The 26,364-nt window shown below is 32.8% G+C and overlaps 6 protein-coding genes across 9 annotated transcripts; all 6 read left to right on the forward strand.

Moving 5' to 3' along the window:
- The first annotated feature begins 59 nt into the window (after positions 1-59).
- LOC120771634 (cleavage and polyadenylation specificity factor subunit 4) lies at positions 60-1,067 on the forward strand. Its single transcript, XM_040099730.1, has 2 exons — positions 60-216; positions 268-1,067. The coding sequence occupies exons 1-2, from the start codon at positions 114-116 to the stop codon at positions 1,041-1,043; spliced, it is 879 nt and encodes a 292-aa protein (XP_039955664.1). The 5' UTR covers positions 60-113; the 3' UTR covers positions 1,044-1,067.
- Positions 1,068-1,334: 267 nt separating this feature from the next.
- Positions 1,335-4,066, forward strand: LOC120771633 (malonate--CoA ligase ACSF3, mitochondrial). Of its 3 annotated transcripts, none has more exons than XM_040099727.1 (3): positions 1,335-1,507; positions 2,215-2,407; positions 2,518-4,066. In XM_040099727.1, the coding sequence occupies exons 1-3, from the start codon at positions 1,424-1,426 to the stop codon at positions 4,047-4,049; spliced, it is 1,809 nt and encodes a 602-aa protein (XP_039955661.1). In that variant the 5' UTR covers positions 1,335-1,423; the 3' UTR covers positions 4,050-4,066. The 3 variants fall into 3 exon arrangements, with proteins under 3 accessions (XP_039955661.1, XP_039955663.1, XP_039955662.1); XM_040099729.1 differs by having other exon boundaries at positions 2,522-2,638; XM_040099728.1 differs by lacking the exon at positions 1,335-1,507 and having other exon boundaries at positions 2,382-2,407; positions 2,522-4,066.
- Positions 4,067-7,209: 3,143 nt separating this feature from the next.
- On the forward strand, positions 7,210-9,002 carry LOC120772394 (cofilin/actin-depolymerizing factor homolog). Its single transcript, XM_040100985.1, has 4 exons — positions 7,210-7,318; positions 8,376-8,566; positions 8,624-8,729; positions 8,790-9,002. Exons 1-4 carry the CDS (start codon positions 7,316-7,318, stop codon positions 8,934-8,936), a joined length of 447 nt encoding a protein of 148 aa, XP_039956919.1. The 5' UTR covers positions 7,210-7,315; the 3' UTR covers positions 8,937-9,002.
- An 813-nt stretch (positions 9,003-9,815) lies between these two features.
- LOC120770832 (histone-lysine N-methyltransferase 2C) lies at positions 9,816-16,964 on the forward strand. Its single transcript, XM_040098423.1, has 13 exons — positions 9,816-9,927; positions 10,144-11,055; positions 11,493-11,615; positions 11,694-11,863; positions 11,974-12,164; positions 12,227-14,307; positions 14,373-14,440; positions 14,527-14,597; positions 14,668-14,984; positions 15,546-15,748; positions 15,818-15,938; positions 15,994-16,116; positions 16,247-16,964. Exons 1-13 carry the CDS (start codon positions 9,867-9,869, stop codon positions 16,747-16,749), a joined length of 4,944 nt encoding a protein of 1,647 aa, XP_039954357.1. The 5' UTR covers positions 9,816-9,866; the 3' UTR covers positions 16,750-16,964.
- Positions 16,965-18,920: 1,956 nt separating this feature from the next.
- LOC120772336 (probable transaldolase) lies at positions 18,921-20,543 on the forward strand. 2 transcript variants are annotated; one of them, XM_040100880.1, is made up of 3 exons: positions 18,921-19,094; positions 19,538-19,661; positions 19,720-20,543. In XM_040100880.1, the coding sequence occupies exons 1-3, from the start codon at positions 19,004-19,006 to the stop codon at positions 20,498-20,500; spliced, it is 996 nt and encodes a 331-aa protein (XP_039956814.1). In that variant the 5' UTR covers positions 18,921-19,003; the 3' UTR covers positions 20,501-20,543. The 2 variants fall into 2 exon arrangements, with proteins under 2 accessions (XP_039956814.1, XP_039956815.1); XM_040100881.1 differs by lacking the exon at positions 18,921-19,094 and adding an exon at positions 19,154-19,236.
- A 986-nt stretch (positions 20,544-21,529) lies between these two features.
- LOC120771933 (transmembrane channel-like protein 7) lies at positions 21,530-25,475 on the forward strand. Its single transcript, XM_040100230.1, has 3 exons — positions 21,530-21,692; positions 21,844-22,073; positions 23,314-25,475. Exons 1-3 carry the CDS (start codon positions 21,530-21,532, stop codon positions 25,249-25,251), a joined length of 2,331 nt encoding a protein of 776 aa, XP_039956164.1. The 3' UTR covers positions 25,252-25,475.
- Positions 25,476-26,364: the final 889 nt, after the last annotated feature.

A 26,364-nucleotide genomic window follows, 5' to 3' on the forward strand; every position in this document is an offset into this window, starting at 1 on the left:
AGTAATATGGCAGCATTATTTCGAAAAAGAAATTCTATTAGTACTTAGTGGCATCTTATTCAGTGAAAGATGTTTATTTCATTGTTGGTCTACCTAAATATTCAATTGCAAAAATGGAAATTTTACTCGCGAATGTCAATAACATAGATTTTAAAATAGAACGAGATTTGATTGAACAAATTGGTGCCGTCGCTTTACCATTCTTCGGAATGGACAGTAAGTAAATAATTAAATCATAAGTGTTAACTAAATAAATCTTTTTTTTAGAATCGATGGCTGCCGTTTGTCAATTTGTGAGTACCCAAAATGGTTTGGAGTGTGAGAAAGGCTCATCCTGCCCCTTCCGTCATATTAGAGGAGATAGAACTATAGTGTGCAAGCACTGGCTAAGAGGATTATGTAAAAAAGGAGATCAATGCGAATTTTTACATGAATATGATATGAAAAAAATGCCAGAATGTTACTTTTACTCTCGATTTAATGCGTGTCATAATAAGGAATGTCCCTTTCTTCATATCGATCCGGAAAGTAAAGTAAAAGATTGTCCATGGTATGATCGGGGCTTTTGTAGACACGGGCCGCATTGCAGACATCGTCACGTGCGTCGTGTACTTTGTAGTAATTACTTGGCCGGCTTTTGTGAAAATGGTTGGAATTGTAAATTTATGCATCCCCGATTCGAACTGCCACCAATTTCAGACACAACAAAAGAAATTATGCTTAAAAAGGTGCCAACTTGCCACTTTTGTGGAGAACTGGGACATAAAGCTTCGGCGTGTAAAAAAAATCCTGATGCTAACGAAAGTAGTGAAAACCGTTTCAAATTTAATGGCTTCCAAAAACAAAATCAAGCGTACAATTTTAAAGAAAATACAGAAGGTAAAAACGGAACTGAGCATGTGTCGTCGAGCAACAACTTTACAAAGGTGCCAAAGCCTTTAGATGAAATCACTTGCTACAAATGTGGAAATAAAGGGCATTACGCAAATAAGTGCCCTAAAGGTCACTTAGCTTTTTTATCAAATCAAAGAAGCCACAAATAAATAAATTAGCAATGAAATTACCAATTATTTCGATCATAGTTAGTATACAATAATTCTTAATTTTTAAATATACATACACAGTTACAGAGTTATGACCTAGTAGAAATACTTACATGGATATTTTCGTACCATCTAAAATTTAACTTTTTCTGCTGAAAATATAGTCGGTACATTCTCAACATTTTACAGGAACTGGGAATCTTAAGTATTTCTTTGGAAGTTATCTGGAAATATTGTAATACAAATTTTTAGTGTAAACTGTGTATACAATTCTTAAAATATTCACATTAGAATACTTTGTATTTTTATACCACACTCTGTTCGATCCTATATAAACCAAAGAAGAAGGAACTTAGGAATTTTACTTCAAATTTCTAATAATGCTTGCAAACAAAAGTTCTATTGCGTTTAAATATATATATTCGCGAATAATAGTGACAAAAAAGATTTCAACAAATATAAAGGTAGGATTTTAATCGGTTTCTTGACTTTAAATTTGGCCTTCGTCATAATTAGTTTTTAGAATTCATAAATGAAGTGCCTTAAAAATTAAATAATATTCGGTTCACAAGTCTTGATGCATAATACATTTTTAAAATGAAGAGTTAAAACGCATATAGACGAAAAGGTTATATAAACAAATGTGTGCAAAGAAATTGAAAACTTATTCAATTGGAAATAAGTTAAGAATATGCATTAAACCATTTATTTGTCCCTAAACCTTTTTGTTAATTGATGTTTGGGAGTTCAAACGTACAAATTGGTGATTAAAAGATAGTTGGAAAAAGTGTATTAAAGACTAATAAAATGAAATGTTGTTGTTTTTGCTGTTGAGACAGACAGAAATTTATTGAGTCAGACAGAAATTGACCACGATACGGTCATTAGTTTTTCAAACTGTTATTCCAATCCGCTTTATCATTTTAAAAATTTTGCTTAGTACAATAAATAAATAGCATGATATCTTTTAATGAACTTAAATTAAAAAAAATCCTGATGCTAACGACGTTTTATCTAACATGTTTTAGCCATCTTTCCGATTTTTTTTTCGAAAACAGACCGTTGATCTGACGACATTTTTAAATGTTTTACACACAACCTAATTAACAAAACTATGATACTGATCGTAATATGTTAACAGCATTTTAAAATGTATTGTATTTTTTCTCAGATTTTTGAACACCTTACACATTTGAGAGAATATTTTAGAAAGGAAGAAGAAAATGGTGGGGTGGTACCTATTTTTAAAAAAGTGTTGTTACATGCAGATCATATTGCTATTAAAAGTAATGCTACTGAATATTCATACCAACAACTATATTTAGGCTCAAAAAAGTTATCCATTCAAATATCCAACATATGTGGTACGTTAATAACGGTAATATATGATTATATAGTTATATGTAATGTATAATCCAATATATGGTACAATATGTTAGCAAAATATGTGTTAATCTATTGCTCTCATTCCAAGGTAGTGGTGCATCATGTAATGTTGCAGTTTTTTGTGAAAATAACGCTTTATTACCATTAACGCAATGGGGCTGTTGGATGTCTGGACAAGTTTTTATGCCACTTCTACATAAATTTCCATTTGAAACATTAAGTTTTATTATTGGTGATTCCAAATCTAAAATAATAATTTCTGGACAACTATATGAAAAGATAGCTAAGAAGCTTGCTACAATGTTTGATATACCACTAATTATTATTGATCACCATTTTATACCAGAACATAGCATAAATCATCACTTTTTGGAAAAGACTTTACTTACGGTCGGGAGTAATGTTTTTATAGAAGGTACTTTAAATAACGACTTCTATTCTTGTTCTGTTGCAATGTTGGTCTATAATAACAGTACAGCTAAAAAACCAAAAGGATGTCGAATAACACATAAAAACCTGCTCTCGCGAATAAAGGGAACATCACAAGTATGGGATTATAAATCAAGTGATGTTTTGCTAAACTTGTTGCCGGTAGAATTTAATAATTATAGCGTACACTCTATGATGTGCTTGCTAAGTGTTGGTGGAAAAATTGATTTATGCTATAATATCAATTACGACAAAATATGGAATAAAATACTTGGTATAAATATGCTAATAAAGGATAAACCCAATATGCTGACAGCATTACCTTCAACATATACCAAAATCCTCAAAATATATGCCAAAACATTTTCTAATAATCCCAGCATGGTTGAGTATATTAAAACCTATTGTCAGCTTAATATTCGACTAATGATATCTGGATCAACTCCCTTACCAATGAACATTTTCTATTATTGGTATAAATTAACAGGACATAAACTACTCCGGTATTATGAAACACCCGAAACCGGAGCAATTTTAGGTAATCCATATATTGAAGATATAAGGCGTAAGCGGAAGCAAAACTCTTTTAATGTGCCGTTTCCTCAAACTATAATTCGTATTGTAAATTCTAAAGATAAAACCATACTTGCAGCTGCAATTGGAAATACAGAAAATGGAGGGGTTGTTAATGCTGCACAAATTGTATCTTTCAACACCAGATCTGACAATTTTTTAGGGGAACTTCATGTATCAGGGCAAACTATTTTCAAAGGATACCTGCATCAAGATGATACTAAAATATGCTTTGAAAACAATTTTTATAAAACAGGTATTATTGTGGAATTTGAAAATAATACCCTTAGGTTACTGGGGCGTGTTGACAGCATAGTTTTTAAAAGGGCTGGACGAAGTATTTCAAGTGATGAAATAGAAACACTATTAAAAACTCACTATAAAATAAAAGATGTTGCAGTTGTAGCTGTTCGTCACACACACTGGAATATGAGTATTTGCGCTGTATGTGTTATTAAAGCAGAATCAACTCAGGATTTAGCCAATATTAAGCTATTTTGTTCTAAATGGTTGCCTCCACATATGTGCCCTGATATTTTTAAAATTGTTCCATATATACATCGAAATTCGGAAGGAAAAATTGAGAAGAATCATTTAACAAAATTGTATTATTTTTAATATCTGCATTATATGTCGCTGAGAAATTTACTTATAGTTATTATAAGATGTTTCCGATTATAATAACATAATGTCTAATAATCATTACTCTAACGAAATTGTTTTAAAGTTGGTTGTGAAATTTTAGGAAAGCAATTATCATATAATCGGATCATGTATGTAAATTCGGTATGGCGGTGTCGATTCTGGATAAGTCGGAGTTCAGCTTGCAGTGGGCTATAAAAGGAAGTATCGCAAGGGTTACTCTAGATTCGAGGTCTTTGTCTGCAATTGGTGGTGGGTCGACTCTCAAGTACGCCTTTCACTGAGAGGGAATCTGTTAAGGTGTTAATGGCTCCAAATGCTACCAAATTATGGTTGGCATATTAATAGGAGCTCAATATGTGTCTTGACAAAAAGCATGCGGACCTCGCTATGCAAACGATCAATCGGAGGCATCAAAAGTCACCCTGTGATAATTCGGAGTGCAGTATTTTGACGCATCTGAAGTTTCTTAGTCTGCGTTTCACTACATCCAGCGACCACTAGTCTGTGACCCGTATTTAAAGACCGACCGGCGAATTGTCTTGTGTGTTGCCAACCAAGTTTATTTCTTTTTTCCTTTTTTGATCAGCTGGCCAGCGGCTTAAGGATTTGGTTGCAGCTCTGAACTTCGGCTCGGCAGTTATCGTGGTCGTATGAGGAGTAAAGGAGCACAAGCTAACGAATGTAACACCTAAACTCTTAGGGTTATTGACAGTCGGATAATTATCATTTTAACACACATCGGTCATTCCTAAAGCTTTTAAAACTAATTTCATATATGTAGATTAACGATGATAAAGGTGTTCTATCAATGCGACTAGTTAGCAACTATTTGCAGAGGTAAATTTTTGGCATCAGCGTGAAGATTTGAAGCTAAAGGCTGATTCACGTAGTACTTTGGCTTCGCTTTCGGTCAAAGTGGCCATACACGACACACATACATATGCTTTCGAGCGGTATGTGTGCGATTGCGGTTTACTCGTGTATGGGCGTGTGCGCATACCGATCCATGTTCGCGAAAATGTTTGATTTTTTACGATTGGTGTACACACAAGTATGTCGTGTATGGCGCTGTGTGCACACAAAATCTCATTTTTCTTGTGTCGCCGAATAGGAAAGATCGCGGACGATCAATTTTCCGATTGCTTGTCGCACATATTCATTGTTTCAATAACGAACGCAAAATAGATTTGTATGTCGTGTATGGCGAAACGATTTCATATAGATCGAACGCACTTGTGTGTCGTGTATGGCCTCTTTCACACATTTCTTTGTTCTGAAAACAGTCCCCATTTTTATTACAGAGAATCAATGAAAGAAAAGCATTCATTCAGGAACCAAGCAAAGCGAGAAAAGTTGTGCGTGCATGCACCGTAGCAACTAAATAAAAATGGCATGCAATGAGATTTTTTTTATAAAAAAATATCTTTTGTCTGGTCAGAGAAATTACAGCCGTATGACCTAGAATCCACTGGGATATACGAAGCCGTAACAAATTTCTGACATTCAGTTGAAGACAGCAGATTTAGCACTCGCTTTGGTTGCCAGTTCATACATTAGCTTACAAAACAATGGGTATCTTATGGTCGATGCATATACAACGTTTGCTTCAGACACTTGCTTTGATAAATAAGTTCGATGCAATGCAGCAAGCAAAATTTTGAGAGTTTCAGTTGAATTTGACAATTCGACATTAAGAACATAAATCTCTTGTAGCACTATTGTGTAACTAATCAGTGATTTGGTAATTTGGTAATTTGGTGTTTGTTCGTCGAGAGAGGACTTTAATTTTCAATTGACCAACAGCCTAACACCTGGTTGCAAGAGTTATTTTGCGTTGGATTTTGAGTCCGACGTTGTTGTAGATATTTATGCTGGTTCCAAGATAGACGAAATTATCTACAACCTCGAAGTTATGACTCTCAACAGTAACGTGGGAGCCAAGTCGCAAGTGCAACAACTGTTTGGATAGCTCCACGTCAGTTTACACAGCCGTATGAGTTTTGCGAAGATACCAAGTTCAGACTCTTTTCTCGGGTCTTTTCCAAGATGTGGCGCATGGTGAATATTTGGTCATTTGTTGATTTTCCAGGTCCAATCAGTTTTTTGACGGTCGGGTTTAATCTTTTACACAGTACGCTCGATGGAACCTTATATACAATGTGTAGGAGGCTTATCCCATGCTAGCGTAACAATTGCATATAAAAAAATCAAGTCGCAACTGGAGATTTATGTTTGGTCACTTGTAATAACCATTAAATAATTAATTGAGATATTTAATGTGACCATATTTGTATATTTGTATATCTATATATATAAAATAAAGTTGTGTTAGTTACACCATTTATAACTCAAGAACGCCTAAACCGATTTGGCTGAAAATTGGTGGGGAGATAGCTTAGAACCAGGGTTAGGACATAGGATACCACGCTTGAGAACCGGTTCATCATGTGCAGTCCACTAGAATGACTGTCGATTGGACTCCAGTGGGAAATGATGGAGCTGTGTTTCTATCGACGCAAGAATCCTATTTTATACCAGCTTTTAAAGAGCACTCAAACACTTCTCAGAATCCGTGATTCGTTGTTTTTGTTGGATCATGAACTTGCGAGGCACCCACTTTGCACAGATCATTGTCCTCGGTGCTCATTTCGCCTGTTTCCAGCTTAACAAATATCGTTTCAACTGTGGATTTCCCTGATCCCATTTTCAACAGCATTTTCTCCCAAAAAGCAGTGCTTTATTAACACACGAAAGGCTTTACGATTAATTTTTTTGTAAACTAACACAAGTTGCTTCACGAAAATGCTCTATCTCTTTAACTAATAGTTATAATCTAACTAATAGAAATGGGGAAATTGACGGGTCCTCTAGTTTTAAATTAAAAAAATCGAGAAGTTCTTAAGTTTGGCAGAATGCAGAAGCAACATCAGTTAGTTCGATACTTTTGAAGTGTAATATTATGACAATTTTTGACAACTATTTGCATTTATTGGTTAATGTAGGCTCTGGGTAAGTGGCTTAAACTTATCGATTTTTAGTAATGGTTAGTGCCGCTGTGAAACGGGAGAAATTGGAATGGAAACACCCTTTTTGCGAAGAACATGGTAATCATGAATTTTGGATAACTCATGCACATATACCCATTCGGTATTCGTGTGTACATTTGTACGTTCTGAAAAAGCAGTTGGTGCAATTGGATCAAGCGTTTTTCAAAGCTTTTGTGCATATAATTCAAGAAAATGGTATGTCTGATGATATTATTTTTTAATTCAATATAAATATCAAGTAGAATATTGTACCTTTATACATCTGCAAAGAAATAATCATAAAGCAGCCTCGTTATGAAAATTGAAATTTAATATCTTGTGAGAAAATTTTGTCAGTATATGTGCCAAAGTTTGTCTCCTCCGGTAAGGCAAAAAGCCGGAACGAGTATAGCAACTAAAAGTATTTTTATCATATGTCTTTAAATGTATTGTTTAATACACCATTTAGATTAAAAAAATATGAATAATTTTCACTTACACTGATAAATTTATTTTGATACAGATTTGTCAGAGAAAAGTGGTGGGGAATTTAATTTATTGTAAAACGAATGTATATGCGGCAGTGATTTTGCATTGGTATGAGTAAATGATTCATTCTGCTATACTTTGGCGATGAAAAAAATAATAATGAGTGATATATACATATATAGATATATATATATACATATACATATGTATATATAGTAAAAGAATAATTTCAAAGAGTGATCAAATACATTCTTTAACGATGATTAAAAAAAAATTGGACAATAAAAATGACTTATCGCCATTTGATCAGAAAATGCATATTTAAATTTTCCACGACCTTGGAAAGAGGTCATTGTAACCAATTTCTTTTATAATTTCAAATTAGAAAATAGAAATATGGGCTTACTCTTACTAATGAGAGTAATAAATATTTGGAAAGGAGATGCATTGGCAAGCAAGCATGTTCATTTTTTTCTATTTTTATATATAAGCCTAATTCTTACACTTAAAATCGGCCTTTTTTGAGACGAAATCATAGTACAGTTTGTTCCATTCAATGTTTGAAATATAGATAAGTTAGTAGGTATCTATACAATTAACTAAAATATGAGAAAAATAAAGAAAATTTCTTAGCTGAACATCATATGTGTATGTATGTATGTATGTACATATGTATATGCATTTGAAATGGTTTGTATTCAACATTTATGTATAAATTTATAAACAATTTGAAGTCTACTATTGTACAGTAAGTTGTAGCTCTTCCTTATGTTTATTATTTAAGGCTTCAGGTGTTACCGTGTCAGATGTTTGTAAAACCACATACGAAGAAATTAAAAAGGATAAAAAACATCGCTATGTAATTTTTTATATCCGAGACGAGAAACAAATTGATGTGGAAACAGTTGGCGACCGAAATGCTGAATACGACCAATTTCTTGAAGATATCCAAAAATGCGGTACGGGAGAATGCCGGTAAGTTGTAATTTTATTTACAACTGTTTTCATAATTTAATCGACGATTTTTTTCAGTTACGGTCTGTTTGATTTTGAATATATGCATCAATGTCAGGGAACTTCAGAGAGCTCAAAAAAGCAGAAACTTTTCCTAATGTCTTGGTGCCCGGACACCGCCAAGGTAAATGTTTAGAAAAAGAATGCAACAAAAAAAAAACCGTTGGAATTAATTTTTTTTTAGGTTAAGAAGAAGATGTTGTACTCAAGTTCATTTGATGCGTTGAAGAAATCTTTGGTGGGTGTACAAAAATATATTCAAGCTACTGACCTTTCCGAAGCCTCTAGAGAAGCAGTCGAAGAGAAATTACGCGCCACAGATCGTCAATAAATATACTACAGTGTTCTACTTTTTTGTATTTGTAGTAGAAATAAAAAAATAATATAAAAAAAAGAAGTAAAATAAAGGGCTATTTTTAAAATAGGATTTCATCTTAACAAGTTTACCAACTAGTCAATAAAATATTTATAGGACAAGAAAGGGTAAGTACAATACTGCCCCGAACATGAGTTCAAAAAACATTAAAAAAAATATCGTAATGTTAAGTATATTTGAAAGAATAACTAGCTATTTCTAGTAACGTAATTTCAACAATGTATAATAAATCTATTAATATCATGTATGTAGTCATATTCACCTACGTCCAGCCTATATATGTATGTATATGTCCGCGAAATGCTGTAAATTTAGTATATAAAAAGAGAAATGATTAGACAAGAAACACACATACGAACTCAAAACTGAACTCATGCCTTATATGGTAAAGGCGTCGTTTTTTGGAAATATTACTTGTGGTTTACACTGTGAGATTTTTTAAATAATTTATTTGAAAGAGAAATGTATTGTGTAAGAAAGGAACAATTGAAATTTTTGCATTTATAATACAGTTAAACACATGTATTTATATTAAAGCTGGAGTTGATATAACCTTGTGTTTGCACTATCATTTTCTATTCTTCAGTATGTCATTGTTCCAAAAAATTATTATATACTTTTAGTGTGTAAATTTACATTACATTTAGCTCTCTGTCGTTAAAGAATATATTAAATCAGACATCAGGCAACTTACACAATTATATACAAATTTGCTTTCGCCCACAAATACAAAAAATATATAAGAAACCCTTCTCACAATCTTTCCATTTCTGTATTGTTCTTTTTCCAAAGTGTTTCACTTTAAATGTAATCAATAGTACTTACATCGGTATTATTAACATAACAAATATAGATGTACTAATGGTAAATATTTAAACAAAAATAATGGACCTAGATTTAGTATGTGAAGAAACTGATTTGGATTCATTGCAACCATACCCTTCTGGTAAGCAGGATAAGGAAATATAAACCTACCAACTTTATTACTCTTGTTACTAACTAAATACATACTAAAAAACATACTTTTAAGAAAGATAATTAAAAAATGAAGTATATATGTTTATATATTTCATACATTGTTGCCAAAACAGTGTATTTGCTGGCATCAAGTAATTGAATCTCTCATTGGGTAAGTTTTTAAAGCGTCCATTTTATTTAACAGGTGCTCCTTCTACTCCAAATTCGAACAGATCATCTCCAGCCAATGGCAATGACGAAGCCTCGTTTCAAACACAATTATTTTTACAAGGATCTGAAAATGGAGACACCTTTTCGGGGCATATGGCAGGAGTGGAAAGTAAATCAAATAATTCGAAACGTGGTCCGGGGAGGCCTAGGAAAGATTTGCCTCAACATAAGGGCAATGTGAAGCGAAAAAATTTTTTGGACCATGTACAAAGTAATGATCGTACTAATCTTTCTATCGCACCAATGTCTTCATCCGAAAGTTCGAATACTGGATATCCTGAAGATAAAACAATAACAAATATGGATGAAATTTCAAATATTGAATATCCTGGGAAAATATGTTGTCTATGTAATCTTGATGAAAAAAGTGCTTTGGGGCAGGGCGACTTTTTAAGATGGGAGGTGGATCCCGATAACTGTGAAAAAGCTATTCAATACTACATGGAAACAAATTCTAAAAACGATGAACACTTAAGGCATACCACTATAGACCAAGTTTCATTCCGTCGACAAAAAAATAATTGCAGAGGAAAAATATCTCAAAATACTTGCATCAACGAACTAGATAAAATAGGGCATATGGAGAAAATGTCCCTTAATACAATTTTAGATGGTTCTTATATCTATTCGCACCGTATGTGTCTTATGTGGTCGCAAGGCGTATATGGAAAAACTGACGAAATCAAGGCGAACATAGAGTTCATAATTGCTAAAAGCCTCTCACAAAAATGCTCATTTTGTGGACAGTATGGAGCAAGTATCACATGTAAAATGAGTTGCACAAAAGTGTTTCATTTGCCGTGCGCTGCAGCATCAGCTAGCTTTCAAATCATGGATAATTTTATGGTTTTTTGCTTGGATCACATTGAACAAGTAATGGTTATATGTAAGTCAATGATACAAACGATAAATTAGATGATAGTTCACTGATAGCGAATAATTTTTGAAGATATAAGATTTAAACCATAATCCAAAATCAAAATCTGCTACATAAAAGTAAATACATTTGAAACATTTAATAATTAAACAAAATAAAAATTGTTTGACAAATTTGTATTAAATGTAAATAAGGGAATGTATTATAAAAAAAATATTGTGTTTTTTTTTTTTTTAGAAAGTAAAAGTTGTTATAATTATTTAGTAAAATTAAACCCAATCTAAGTTTAAAGATTAAGTTCTACTGACTCATATCTATATCTTACATATTCACTTTATTTTTGCCTTATTTTACTTAAATTTAAATTAGAACTTTCAATATTTTTTATCAACGTACTATAATATCAACAAAGAAATTGAAATGTGAACTCAATCTTATTTTAACAGGTCCAGATGCTAATATCACGTGCCAAAACTGTTCCTCCATGGATAATATGGCAAAAATGATCATGTGCGCCACTTGTGGTGACCACTTTCATACCAATTGTGTTGGTTTAATAAATACTCCAGGTGAGGTTTTAATTATGTATGTATATACATATACATACTCGAAAAGTCGGAAATAGGAAAATTGATTTTTTTTTTTAGAAACTAGGGCGGGTTGGAATTGCCCCAATTGTCGGAAATGTCAGATATGTAGAGAGAGTGACGGTACCGAAGGACGTTTCATTAAATGTGAACAGTGCCAGCGATTATACCATAATACCTGTTTACGACCCACGATCTCTTCTTTGCCAAAATATGGCTGGAAGTGCAATGTAAGTATTAATTGCTATTATTTAGAAATACATAGGGAGTTATATATAGATTTGAACACATCTTATAAGCAAAATACAACAAAAATGCAAATATTAATATGAACTTTTAGCGTTGCCGGGTTTGTACTGACTGTGGTTCAAGAACTCCCGGGGGTGGGACTTCATCTCGATGGCACTGTCACTACACAATTTGTGATTCGTGTTACCAGCAACGTAATAAAGGATTTTCTTGTCCTATTTGTCACAAAGCTTATAGAGCTTCTGCCCACAAGGAAATGGTTAAATGCAATTTTTGTCATAGGTAAATAAAAGCAAGAATTTATGTTTATGTTTTTCATGAATTATTTTTTTCCTGATTAATAGATTTGTACATAGTACATGTGATGAAGATGCCGACTTGATTACTTACCACAAAAAGAAAGAAAATAATCCTGATTATGATTATATATGTCCACAATGTAAGTTATTGCCAACGAGCGAGAAGATTATACCAAATCAATGTAATTCAAATCGCTCCGGAGAAGGAATTACCTTGGCTCAAGGAATAGATGACAATTTTATTAAGGAAATGGACATAGACAATTTTCAAAACAATTGTGGAGGTGATTTTAATTCGACAGAATCTCAATCATCCAAAATATTCAGAAAAAAAATATTATATCGCGGTCGAGGTGGGAAATTAATGGGGCAAAAGAGTAATATTTTAACACATCTCGGGCGAAAACGTAATTCTGTTCGTGGTAAAGGACGACATCTATTAATAAATAATATCAATTTAGCTTCAAATGGTGAAAGATTATTGACCTCGAATAAATCCTCAGAAGATTGCCTGTCCATGGAAAGGAAAATATTACTGTGCTCTGCAAAGGACAAATTTCTTTTGTCACAAGATTTGTGTGTAATGTGTGGATCTGCTGGGCTTGAAAAGGAAAGCAATCTTATTGCTTGTGCACAATGTGGTCAATGTTATCATCCTTATTGTGTGAACACAAAAATATCGAATGTAATTTTAGAAAGGGGTTGGAGGTGTCTTGATTGTACTGTATGCGAGAGCTGTGGTCAACGAAACGATGAGGCGAGACTAATCCTTTGTGATGAATGCGACTTATCATATCATATATACTGTGTAACTCCTCCATTAGAAACAGTTCCGCATGGCAATTGGAAATGTAAGTGGTGTGCTGCTTGCCAAAAATGTGGTCGATTTTCTCCCGGAGTAAGCCAACAAAGCCGTAATACATTCACTAACGGTATCATGGAATGTGGCCAATGTTCAAGCCAAGAAATGTGTTCATTTTGCGGTCAACGATATAATGATGGCGAGCTTATTATACAGTGTAAAAATTGTGAACGTTGGTTACATTGTCGTTGTGACTCTATAAATACTGAAGAGGAAGCCCAAATATGTGACAATATAGAATATCATTGCATTCTATGTCGACCCAAGGACAAATCTCTAGCCCAATTTTTATCTTCAACAACATTAAAAGTAATGAAAACAATACCATTAAGCTCTGACACTATAATCCCACCAAATAACGACACAGAAACTACATTTTGGGTAGATGGTGTTAGTATGAGTGAAAGAGGTGCTAATATGATTAAAGCATTGTCGACAGACATAAAGAAAAAACGTAAAGTACGTACTCCTAATGATTCACAAAATAAAGAGTCTGGAATATTAGCAGCTATAGAGTCTGTTGTTGCTGGATCAAATAACAATGTTCCAATAGAAGAAAACATTGACACAGACTCATTAAAAAAGAGGGACACAGATCATTACAAGGACGGAATGGTTTGGACAGGTGCCGATAATAGTCCACCTGAAGGATTTTCGATTTCTACGAATGATGATGGAATTGCAATATTACGGAAAAAACGTCAACGAAATTTACAAAAAATTGGTATTGGCGGATTCAGTGTGCGGAATCGTGCTATTAAAAAAGACGAAGCATCAAACAATTCTAATAATTGTAGTTATACCGATTCAGAAAAAAGAAAGAAAACCGTTCGAAAAAAAGTTAAAAGTCGTTTGAGTGAATCTTATCCAGCGTACTTGCAAGAGGCATTCTTTGGTAAATCACTACTTGAAATGAAAACCAGAAGCGAATTACCGGTTGAAGATTCTGACATATCCGATGAACAAATTGAGCTAATTGATGTTTTATTTGCTGAAGAATCGCCTAGTTCAATGAGCAAAAACGTTCCAACATTAACTGCAAATACTAATGAAGACCAAAACAACGCAATTCCTACGTTGACTTCAAATGTCAAAATAAAATGTAAAGATGTGGTTGAAAGCGGAATTATTGGAAATGGAGTTGAAGCTTTGAATGCCGTTAATACAAATACAATGCATGAAATTTCCAACAGCAGCATAATAACTTCGTCAAAATTTGTGGAATCAAAGAAGACAAACACAAAAGCCGATGAAGCCAAGCCAGGTAAATGATTTTTAATTTACTTTAGTTTACCATTATTACAAAAGACTTCAAAATATAATTAACAGCAATATTCTTTACGGATTTATCGAATGAATCAGGTAGATCGACCTCCACTTCTAATGTTAAAAGCCAAGTGAGTATGTTATTATATTATTGAATTATTTTCCAGATATTACGTTTTGTTTTTACTCATCTTATATATCTATAATTATTCTTAAGGTGATTTCTACTCTCGATGACCACGCAATGAAACTAATATATTCAGAAACACAACGAGTTATTGATTTCAGGTAATTAAACATAAACATTTTTAAATAAAAAATGCCTTTTTACGAAAGTTGTTTTGTTTGTTTGTTTTAGTGCGATTGCGGCCTCAAAGCAAACGGAAGAGACTAATTTATTGGTTAATAAGCTAAATGAAAATGAGGCAAATGTGGCTTTTATTTCGCAATCTCCTAAACAAATTATAGAACAACCACCCCAAATGCAAATATTGCCGATACATGTGCCACTGCAAAATACAACTTGTTTAGTTGATAGTCCTGCTGCTGAAAGTTCGATAATTCCTCATAACCAATTTGCTCAACAATTGCAAAATTCACAACTTAAAACTGCTCCGCCACAACTTGATTCGGCTGGGACACAAAAAACAGCTGAAAAGATGAGACGAGATGAAGGTTTGTATTTTTTAATTTCAAATATTCAACATTATGTTAGAATCCGTTGAACAAGCATGGCATTTCTTTCTCATTTGCAATTTTTTAGCATCGTGTTTTCCTTAAACAAATCGTTAATTGCTTATAAATCTTTTTTTTTTTTAACCTATCAACAACCCTTATTTAACTTTATAGAAATATTTATTAAAATTTGACATGTCATTGCATTTTCGTATTGACCATCCGCAAACTGCAAATCCTGGATATAAAACAAGAGGTGATTTTTTTTACAATGCATTAAAAAAATTAATATACTAAACACTAAGAGCAAACGCAAATCCAGTTATCTTCAGAAAAATTATGAATAGTGTAAATAAGTTTCGATCGCTGTTATACACATAAAATTTTGCAGAAAGATTATTTGTCTATCGTATTTGAAAAACCGCATCGCAGAATCCAAATAACTATGATTACAATTCAAAGCTCGCCAAGACTTCCCTTAAATGGAATATATATATTTTTACTTACACATTTATTTTTATCACTTTGTTTGAATGTTAGAAATGTAATCCTTTATTTTAGATTTGGGGAAAACAGCAACAATATCGGCAGTACTTTATGCTAATACTCAGCATCCTGAGTTAAAACAGATGTATCCAAACTGGAACGATCGTTGTAAACAGATTCTAAAAAGGTGGCGGTCTCTTTCTAATGAGAAAAAAGCACCTTTCCTCCAGCAAGCGAAAGATAACAGATCTGCTCATAGAATACGGAGATCACAGCAGGTATCACCTTTTTCTATTCACTTTTATAACATTTTATGTGTATATTCTGAATTATTGATTATTCATTAGGACCAGGAAAGAATATGTTTTAATCAAAAGTCCTTAAAAGAGCAAGAACAAGAACGTATATGGAAACAACATCAAGCAAAAGCTAAAGAATCACAAAACAGCGTCAATTATAATAACAGAGGTTTGTTGTTAAATGTTGATAGTTTACAATTCAGACTTACAATATTATGTTTTAGGGTATTCATTTGATTTAAATGGAACATATGAAATGTGTTCAATAGACAAGCGAGATATAATATACAACGGAGACTCTTTGCATAAAAGGACACAGCCGCAACTAGTTTCAAAAGAAAAACACGGTAATTTAGTCATTTATTATATTTGTAATTCAGTATTTTTATTTATACAACTGTATTAGATAAAAACTTCACGATTTTTTAATGACTAAACTCATAGTTTCGTATGATTGTTTTTTTTTTTTGTAAATAGATAAACAGTCTGAAAACAAACACCTAAGAACACTGCTTTTAAAGGAACAGCAACTTAGGGCTGCAACAACAGATCCTTGGATTTCGAACCCAGCACCCAACAATTCTCCCAACAGTTTGTATCAACGCTCTTTATCAAGTGATTTGATGCCTACCTCAAATGAAGGCAAAAATATTCCGGTTGATGAATCAAAAATTATTAAACCGTTCGAAGCTGTTCAGTTGGAACAACCTAGTTGTAATGAAAATAAGCAAGTTTTTAAAAGCCGTAAAGATATAAAATCAACAGAAAGTGGAGAGCCTGAGCTAGAAAAACTGGACTCTGATGAAAATGGGGCTTTTGGAGATATTTTGGGTGGTTTGGGAGATGGAAATGACGATGATCTCTTAAAATCTTTAACGGCAGAAATTGGGGATGATTTTAATATACTTGAATATGCGGATCCCGCTTTAGACGAATTGGCTTCAAATCCAAACTTATTAAACAAATTAGATTTTGAATAATTACCTTGCTACAAACATTAGTATTGTGTTGTACTATTTATTAACGATATAACACATCTTGGCTTGTGTTAAGTAAGTTATTTTGTGATTTGCTGATTTCATATCCAGTAATACATTATTCTTTCTTCTAATTGAAAAAGTTAATCTTCGTGAAATTATCCGCTAAAATAATATTTACTAGTGAAATTTATTAATAAAAACCAATAGTTACTGAATTTTATTTAGTAGTCAGCAAATCTTTATTGGGAATAAAGTTTAAATTTCATTATAATTAGATATTAGATTGTCAAACATCTCCCTTCCCATTTTTTGCTCTTTATTCAATGCTTTATAAATATGTTACAGTGATCGGATTTAGTTCAAATATGCGCCGTTTCGTTCGATAATCTGTCTCCTTCTAGACGGCATCTTCAAAATACCCCCTCGTAGAAGCCCCCCGCCTTATTTGCGAAGAACTCGGAACAGGTGGTAATCACTTTGAGCTATGACTGGGCTATATGGTGGATGCGTTAAAACCTCCCATCCGAGCTCCCATAGCTTCTGACGAGTCATCAACGAATTGTGTGGTCTGGCGTTGTCCTGGTGGAACACCACACTCTTCGTTTCGGCCAATTCTGGACGCTTCTGGTCGATCGCCTGTTTCAAGCGGTCCAGTTGTTCGCAGTAAATGGTAGAATTAAGCGTCTGACCATATGGGTGCAGCCCATAGTGAATGATTCCCTTCCAATCCCACCAAACACAGCAAAACCTTCCTGGTCGTCAATCCCGGCTTGGCCACTGTTTGGGACGATTCTCCGGCCTTGGACGACGACCGTTTTCGCTTGATATTGTCGTATGTGATCCATTTTTCGTCGCCAATCACCATCCACTTCAAAAATGGGTCGGATTCGTTCCGTTTCAGCAGCATATCGCAGGCGTTGATTCGGTCCAGAAGGTTTTTTTGCGTCAAATCATGCGGTACCCAAACATCAAGCTTTTTTGTGTATCCAGCCTTCTGCAGATGGCTTAAAATGGTTTGGTGACTAACTCCCACATTCTGGGCGATGTCATGAGATGCCACATGTCGGTCTAACTCGATGTTTTTCATGATTTGATCGATATTCGTCGTCACAGGTCTTCCGCCGGATGGCTTGTCCATGGTGTCGTTTTCACCCACTCTGAATCGCCGAAACCATTCCTCCGCAGTTCGAAGTGATAGAGTACCATCCCCTAAAACACTATTAATCTCACGGAACGTTTCTCTAGCGGACTTACCTTTAACGAAGGAAAACTTTAAAATAGCACGAATTTCGGCGTTACTGAACTCCATGTTTACACGTCTTACTTATGATCATTTTATAAACCTACATTATTCTACAATGTTTATGATCCAAAGTAATCATGCATAGCGCCGTTTTGTAGGTAATGTCAAGACCTTTCAAAGATGTATAGTATTGCCAGATACGAGCTCTGTAGCGCTTAATACATAGCCGCGAAATTCAAAAAACAAAAAGGCCAACAACCTAATATTAACTAATTACCGAATTTTTTCAGTAATTAGGATAATTTCAAAGGCAATGCAATTGCATTTTATTTTTTGTAAAAATTTGTTTTGCTTATTATACAAAGTGTCAATGTGACTCTAAATTTATAAAATATATTAAAAATTAAGTTTAAATAAAAACTGAGAAGAAGAAATGCTTAAATTTATAAGAAAATAAATCTTTCCGGCTTCACCTTACATTTTTAATTTTTTGGTTCAGCATATCATATATTGTCAGATGCGACGAAAATGTGTACTTATTTATTATTGCGCGCAAAGTCTCCAATACTAAAATGGCTCGGAATTGGATTAAGTAATTTTCCAGCCGAGTTATCATAGTGATCATTTCTTTAAATAAAGATATGTGATTTCACACTTAGTAATAAATTAGTAATTTATTTGAATTCTTAACTTAATCGCAATATAATGAAATCATATTTTGTAACAAACAACATACAATTGAAAATTCCATTCAAATTATAGACAAATACAGAAGTTTTTATTTGATAAATAAAGTTCACCGTCAAATGTTTTGTTCATGGCTAATTTGTGTAAAACACTTTTAATGTCTTAACAATAAATAAGGTTTCAACAAACGTGGCATCGCTGGTGATAACTTCTTTGATTGGTTCTATTTCCATTGCGACATTTCCGCTCAGAACTAGTGAACGTAGAGAGGTATTTAGCTTGTCATTAGCAAGCGGAGCTTCAAAGTCTTAGTTCGTATTCAAAATGGAAGGGATAACGAAAAAACAAAAATTGTCTACTCTAGACCAGTTGAAGGAAATCACTGTTGTTGTAGCTGATACAGGAGATTTTGAAGGTAATTACTGTTTTTACTTTTTTACAGCAACAATATGTAGTGGTTTATGTAGCTTATCAGTACAAACTCTAAAGTTAAAGCAAAGTCAGCTGAATGTCAAGTGAATGGCAAGCAGGTTTAAGAGTTGTCATCGTATCAGAAGGTTAATGATGATATCTCCATTGCATTAGTTATATACTTAACTTAAAAAAATATTCACTTACATTGTATGTACAAATAAATTCTAAATGCTAAATGTCCTTGCTTTTGGGAACAAATATATTTGAGCTATAAGAGTTAAGGGCTCGGATTTGTACGTTTCGATATCAAATAAAGTCGGTGCAAGCTGTAATGTTTGTTATAAAATACATTCGGAAGCGTAACATTAAACATTAAACAGCCTACTTTATAAATACCTTATAACTAGAAGAATGACGCTCTGACTTTACTTATTATACTTTTAGCTATGAAATTGTATAAACCTACTGATGCCACTACAAATCCATCGTTATTATTGTCTGCGGCTAAAATGGATCAGTACAACCATATATTAAAGGAAGCTATTAATTATGGATCGAAAGTTGGAAAGTAATTATAAATCTATTTTTTTTTAGAATATGTGCATTAAAATTTAAAAATTTTCCAGCACAGTAAATGAAAAGGTTCAGGAAGCGATTGATTACTTAGGCGTGCTGTTCGGTTGCGAAATTTTAAAAATTATACCAGGAAGGGTTTCAACTGAAATCGATGCTCGTTTATCATTTGATACAAAAAAAAGTGTCGCAAAGGCATTGAAGTTAATACAATTATATGCACAAATGGGAATTCAAAAAGAACGAGTTCTTATAAAAATTGCATCTACATGGGAAGGCATACAAGCAGCAAAAATATTAGAAGAAAAGCATAACATTCATTGTAATTTAACTTTACTGTTTTCTTTTACTCAAGCTGTGGCATGCGCTGAGGCTGGAGTAACTCTAATATCGCCTTTCGTTGGGCGTATTTTAGATTGGTATGTTGCTAATACCAATACTAAAAGCTTTGAACCGGAGAAGGATCCAGGAGTCATATCGGTTACCCAAATCTATAATTACTATAAAAAGTATGATTATAAAACAGTTGTTATGGGTGCATCCTTTAGAAACATTGGAGAAATTAAAGCTTTAGCTGGTTGTGACTATTTAACAATTGGTCCTGCTTTATTGAAAGATCTTGAGGATGATGATGAACCTATTAGCGAGCAGTTATCCATAAAGAGTGCCAAATCTACGGATATTGAAAAAATTAACATTGATGAAGCAAAATTCCGTTGGTTGCTTAATGAAGATGCCATGGCAACAGAGAAGCTTTCTGAAGGTATAAGAAAGTTTGCTCAAGATTCTAAAAAACTTGAAGACATGATCAAAAAATATATAAATAGTGCGTAAACATTAGCATACATAAATTAATAAAAATATATTGGAAAATGTATTCGGACTATTATTTCTACAGAAAATGAAATTAAAGTAAAATTTATTATCAAATGGTTTTTGTTAACTCAATAATATCTTTATTATTTTTCTTTTAATATTCTGGGCTTTGAAATTATATAGTATATGTGTATGTAAGGAAACGCATATATCAATGCATTTCAATTACTTCTTTTTTTTACTCATAATGAAGATAAATTTATAAAATATACTAAAACAAAAAATTTTTAAGAAATTTAGAAATCGCATGGCATAAATACTTATGTCCATTCATCGGTTGGTCAGCAATATTCCCTGGTTGATGCTGTACTTTTACAGATTCCTTTCTGTTATAATCAAAACAATGTTAATATTTCAGGGGGTGAATTCCATCATTGTGAGATGAGTTCCTTGGTGCAAGTTTTACAAATGTTCGATATCGAACCTGCACCTTCTCTATGTCTTTATGTTCTCTGGTTCAACTATTATTATTTATTAAAACTTAAGCTTACTTGAGGAGACAGCAGCCAGAGAACGTATATTCAAGTATAAAACAACATTATTTTCTAACATATTCGATATTATTTAGCAGAAATATGTAAGAAACGACTGTTTATATACAGAGGATCGTCTACGAAACTTTACGAATGTTCTCTGGTAGATCCACATGCGTAAATCTGGCTGAACTTCACAACCAAATGAGTGTGCCCCAACCAGATAACTTAATAATAAAAAGTATACTTTTAAGTTCTCTGCCCCAACAATGGCAAAAAATTAGTTGCAATCAAAACGTCTGGTAATGCGAAGCTATAAGCAGAGAACGTATATCATATACAGAGGACGTATATCATATATGATGTACGTTCTCTGACTATAATTTACGTTCTCTGGTTAAAGAACGCACAAAAAAGATGGTAATATAGCACTTCCCATTTATACGGCAACGCCGACAATAATAAATACAAACAATTTTTTTTATAATTGTGGTTATTAATTAGTGTTTTGATAATGTCTGACATTTCTAAAAATAAGCAAAAAACTAAAAGAACTAATGGTTGGGAAGAAGCAGGTTGCGAGTTTTATCAAGAGAATTATTGTGCAGATTGGGATGGTTTCGCTAAAAACCCTATAGCAATAACTACTTTACTACCGTCAAAACAAAACAGGCTAGGTTAGAATGTACTTTTTTGTATTAGTATGTACTAATCGGTTCACAATTTTTTTTAATTTCTATACTTAAATAACACAATTAATATATTCATATATATACATATATACTATTAATTAAAACATTTTGTATTATATTTTTTGCTTTCATGTAGGCACTTCAAAGCGGAATTACACCCAGCTGGATCGAAAACAGAAAATTTGCTGGCAACAGTTTCCTTCAACTACACAAAGAAATTATCAACAGAATGATGGGCAATTTTCTTTGCTACCTGACTTATCCCAAGTCATTAATGACGAGGAACATATATGGGAAGAGATGTTTCAAATTAAACAATTACCATTAGCAATGCACCAAAAAAAGGAATTTAAATTGGATTTGCAGGTAAACAAAATATTAAATAAAATGTGTCTTATTTTGTATACTTTAATATAACTACAAAACAGATTTAGTACTAAAAGTAAATAACTGTTTAATGAAAGAGTTTGATATTATTTAAGTATCCAATACCAATTCTTGTTCCCTTTATAAGATCCAAAGGGTTTGAACTTGAGAAAAATAACGACTTTCTGCAAAAAGTAGTTCAAAAATAGGCTTACGTCTCAGTCTGACTCTCCGAAAAACCACTGATTTTTGCAATTTTTTTTAATGTTGAAACTAACTTATATGTCCGGTATTTTTTATAAATAAATACATTCATGACAAATACAAAATGATTTTTTTATGTTTATTTATTGGGTGTATAATAGTTAAATAAATTGTTGAAATTAACCGACAAAAATGTCCTTTACGATGTCCACGATTGCGGCCGCAATTTTGATCTACAACAAAAATTTCCAAGAGATTATTAATCTGTAAGAAAGTCACTATCGCGCTATGGAGAGTTTTTTTTTTTTGAAATTTTACAAAATGGCGGCGGTTTGAACAAAAAGTATCGAATTTTGAACTTTTTTTTTGACATTTCATAGATTAAAAAAAATTACATAGCGCGATAGAGAATTATGTTAAAAATGTTCTCTCCAAATTGGAACTAGATATCTTCAAAACTCTTCGTTTGAGAGTGGAAAGCATTTTGAAAAACACCATTCTGAGAAAAACGCGTTAAAAGATTAGAGTCGCTCCGTTTTCCACTCTGTTCCCTTTCTACAAGAAACGCTGTAGTGACCGTAATAATTTAAATTTCGATTTCAAATACAACAAAAAAAAATCGATTTTTTGAAAAATTCACACTGAGAAGATCTCTTAATATTTCTTTAAATTAAATAAATAAATTCTTAAAATTACCATCCCATGTAGGGTTTATACATTTTATATTCTTAATACATTTTTTTTGCAGTTTTAAAATAACAAGATCATATTTTCAACTTTTTCGTTTTTGAGAGAGCAAAGTGGGTAAAAATTTAGTGTGCTTTGGCAGTGGCATACCCTGAGTCTGAACAAAGAAAAGAAGGGGTTTATTTTGAAGAGAATAATATTAACATTAATGACAAGACAATGTTTAAGTTTTTGATAAAAATTAAATACAACTAGCCCAATTAGTTTTTTGTAAACGAAATATTACAAACATTAGAATTTGAAGCTTCATTCTACTTTTACTATTATTTAATTTTTTTTTTCGCTCTAGAATGCAACCAAACTACGTCTGCAAGGATTTAACCAACTTAAATGGAAACATCGCAAAGCTTGGCAAAAAATTGCTTTAGAGTGGACCAAATTTAGTACTATTATTAAATTGTGGCAGTCATCTTTGAAGGATATCGAGGGACATTTTGGTAGTGGTGTAGCTGCATATTTTATATTTTTACGATGGCTTTTTTATCTTAATTGTGTTACATTCTTATTAATAATTATATTTGTAATAATTCCAAATATTATGACATATGAGAAATATGACAAATGTAAGCTACCACAAAATTTAAATCGGTCAAATAATTGTCTTACACAAGATATTGATCGAAAAACATATATGGATTTAAAGAGCGGTGGATCGTTCAATCTTCTTGATATCGTACAAGGAACTGGAGCACTGGAAATATCATTGATGTTTTATGGAGGATATTCCAATAATACAGTTGGAATTGCGTTTAAAGACACCCTCAACTCCACTTATAATGAAAATCAACATTCATTCTATTACGACCTTTCTTCTGCATATATATTCGCTGTGCTTGGTTATTTTACAACTACTTTAATTTTCATTGTAAAAGCATCTGCCCGTGAGTTCAAAGATCGTCTTATTAATGGCCGATGGCAGTTTTACCAGTATTGCAACCTTGCTTTTGGTGGTTGGGACTTTTGTATTCATAATGAAAAATCAAGTGTTATTAAGCATAAAGCAGTCTTTAATGAATTCAAAAGCTCAATTCATTCTAAACGTATTGAAACTGAAAGAAATAATCGCTCGAATGACTATATGTTAAAACTTATTATGATACGAATTATTATTAACATTTCTGTTGTTCTTATATTAATTCTCTCCGCATATGTAATATTTTTACTCTTTAATATGAGCTTGAATCAAGGTCATGGTAAATTTATCACTATTAATTATGAAGAAGTGAATTCATTTGATACTGTTAATGTTGAGAGGTCTATCTCTTTACAACTTCTTGAGCTATTCTTTGATTTTGCACCATATATTTGCATTGTTTTTTTAAATCTTTTACTGCCAGCTTTTTTTAAATATCTGTGTTCTTTTGAAAAGTATTCTCCTTTGTTTGTGATAAAAATCAGTTTAATCCGCATGATATTTTTAAGATTAGCTTCTTTATTTATTTTACTAAGCCGATTCTATTATATTGTAATACCAAACTCGGACACTCTTTTTACGAAATCTGTTCCATACAACTGTTGGGAAACATTTGTAGGTCAGCAATTCTACAAGCTCGTTTTAACAGATTTCTTCAGTCATTTGTTTGTAACTTTTTGCTTCAACCTTCCCCGTGCTATATTAGCAATATATTTTAATAATAATTTCGTTAAATTTACTTGTGAGCAAGAGTTTGAACTTTCTAAACATGCTTTGGATATTGTATATTTGCAAACAATTTGCTGGATAGGAAGTTTTTATATGCCTTTTTTGCCGGCTTTAATTATTGGAATTATGTTTCTAATGTTTTACATAAAAAAGTTTCAATGTCTCATAAATTCAAAACCAACTAAAATACTATATGGAACTTCACGCTCTAATTCGCTATTTATGTCTGTCCTGCTAATATCATTCATTGTTTCTGTAATTGTATTAACTTATGCCTTTGCTGAAGTATCACCTTCTACGTCATGTGGACCTTTTAAAGAACTAAAAACAGTATGGGACGCTCCATTGTCGACTTTCATGAGGATGCCAATATTTGTCAAAGATTTTGTATTTTTCTTCGGAACACCTGGATTTGTTATACCTTGTTTTTTTATTCTAATCCTATTACTTTATTATTTTTACGCCGTATCGGATGCCAATAAAAATATGGTGGAGGTTTTGAAAAACCAGTTAGTATTAGAAGGACATGACAAAAAATTTCTATTAACCCGACTCTTATTGACTCATCAAGATACGCAAGAATAAATTATTATAGAAATTTACTTCAAACACATACAAAGTATATACTCATAAAGTACTATAAGAACCGTATAGGTATATTATAGAGAAATATGCGCTTTAAGTTAATCAACACTAATGTAGAATGTGTTTTAAAAAATTGTCTACCGTCAAACTCGACACGATACTCATTAAATACCAAAAAGCAACCAATGGTTATAAATAAAGAACGGATAACGAACCAAAATAAATTTATGTTTTTTTATTATGTTTACTTGAAACAGTGACCTGATAATAATTAAAGATGTTAGTGTCAGACATGTTTGTTGAATGTTAAATAAAATTTGACGTGCATTTTAATATAATCAGAAAACAGACTTACTAACCACTATAAAACGGTGCTTCAATATTTTGTCTTCCAACTGGCAGTCCTACAAAGCGTTTTTGAAGTAATCAGGGTTAATGCATTAAAAAAGAAATGAAATAACATTTGAATTATTTATTTTGTAATCCCAAATACGGGAATAAAAATAATTATTTCACATATTGGATTAAAACAAATTAGAATTCTACAAACCGGATAAAAAAATAAAAAAAAGGAAAATTCCAGCTGGCAGCCAGCTACGGTTGAAGTTAAGTCATGACTTTCAAATCACATCACTTCGCGGTGTGAGCGTCACGGAAGCACTGACCAGCCACGGTGCCTGCTGTTCTCATATAGAGCCAGCTACTGTTGAAATCACGCTTTCGAATCAACTCACTTCGCGGCGTGAACGTCACAGGCCTGCATTTCTTATATAGCCAGCTTCCCGCGAGATTACATTATAACTGTTAAATCACATTACATCGCGGTGCGAGTATTAGCTAAGCACTGACCAGGCACCGTGCCTGCATTTCTTATATAGAGCCAGCTGGCAGCCAGCTTCCCGCGAGATTACATTATGACTGTTAATTCACATCACAGCGCAATGCAAGCGTCACCTAAACACTGACCAAGCACCGTGCCTGCTTTTCTTTTATAGAGCCAGATAACAGCAAGCTTCTCGCGAGATTACATTATGACTGTTAAATCACATCACATCGCTGTGCGAGCGTCACACAAGCGCTGACCAGGCACCGTGCCTACTTTTCTTTTATAGA

This window comes from Bactrocera tryoni, chromosome 3, assembly GCF_016617805.1.
Source record: "Bactrocera tryoni isolate S06 chromosome 3, CSIRO_BtryS06_freeze2, whole genome shotgun sequence".
NCBI classification, from domain to species: Eukaryota; Metazoa; Arthropoda; class Insecta; order Diptera; family Tephritidae; genus Bactrocera; species Bactrocera tryoni.

What these genes read in the sequence shown, in the direction of transcription:
- LOC120771634 (XM_040099730.1), top strand. Translation starts at nt 114, where the DNA reads ATGGAAATTTTACTCGCGAATGTCAATAACATAGATTTTAAAATAGAA. An exon ending in ACCATTCTTCGGAATGGACA is followed by an intron (nt 217 to 267) that starts GTAAGTAAATAA and finishes TCTTTTTTTTAG; the next exon opens with AATCGATGGCTGCCGTTTGT.
- LOC120771633 (XM_040099727.1), top strand. Translation starts at nt 1,424, where the DNA reads ATGCTTGCAAACAAAAGTTCTATTGCGTTTAAATATATATATTCGCGA. An exon ending in AGATTTCAACAAATATAAAG is followed by an intron (nt 1,508 to 2,214) that starts GTAGGATTTTAA and finishes ATTTTTTCTCAG; the next exon opens with ATTTTTGAACACCTTACACA. An exon ending in TCAAATATCCAACATATGTG is followed by an intron (nt 2,408 to 2,517) that starts GTACGTTAATAA and finishes TCTCATTCCAAG; the next exon opens with GTAGTGGTGCATCATGTAAT.
- LOC120772394 (XM_040100985.1), top strand. An exon ending in TGCGGTACGGGAGAATGCCG is followed by an intron (nt 8,567 to 8,623) that starts GTAAGTTGTAAT and finishes GATTTTTTTCAG; the next exon opens with TTACGGTCTGTTTGATTTTG. An exon ending in GGTGCCCGGACACCGCCAAG is followed by an intron (nt 8,730 to 8,789) that starts GTAAATGTTTAG and finishes ATTTTTTTTTAG; the next exon opens with GTTAAGAAGAAGATGTTGTA.
- LOC120770832 (XM_040098423.1), top strand. Translation starts at nt 9,867, where the DNA reads ATGGACCTAGATTTAGTATGTGAAGAAACTGATTTGGATTCATTGCAA. An exon ending in ATTGCAACCATACCCTTCTG is followed by an intron (nt 9,928 to 10,143) that starts GTAAGCAGGATA and finishes TTTATTTAACAG; the next exon opens with GTGCTCCTTCTACTCCAAAT. An exon ending in AAATGCAATTTTTGTCATAG is followed by an intron (nt 12,165 to 12,226) that starts GTAAATAAAAGC and finishes CCTGATTAATAG; the next exon opens with ATTTGTACATAGTACATGTG.
- LOC120772336 (XM_040100880.1), top strand. Translation starts at nt 19,004, where the DNA reads ATGGAAGGGATAACGAAAAAACAAAAATTGTCTACTCTAGACCAGTTG. An exon ending in TGATACAGGAGATTTTGAAG is followed by an intron (nt 19,095 to 19,537) that starts GTAATTACTGTT and finishes TTATACTTTTAG; the next exon opens with CTATGAAATTGTATAAACCT. An exon ending in TATGGATCGAAAGTTGGAAA is followed by an intron (nt 19,662 to 19,719) that starts GTAATTATAAAT and finishes AAAATTTTCCAG; the next exon opens with CACAGTAAATGAAAAGGTTC.
- LOC120771933 (XM_040100230.1), top strand. Translation starts at nt 21,530, where the DNA reads ATGTCTGACATTTCTAAAAATAAGCAAAAAACTAAAAGAACTAATGGT. An exon ending in GTCAAAACAAAACAGGCTAG is followed by an intron (nt 21,693 to 21,843) that starts GTTAGAATGTAC and finishes GCTTTCATGTAG; the next exon opens with GCACTTCAAAGCGGAATTAC. An exon ending in AATTTAAATTGGATTTGCAG is followed by an intron (nt 22,074 to 23,313) that starts GTAAACAAAATA and finishes TTTTCGCTCTAG; the next exon opens with AATGCAACCAAACTACGTCT.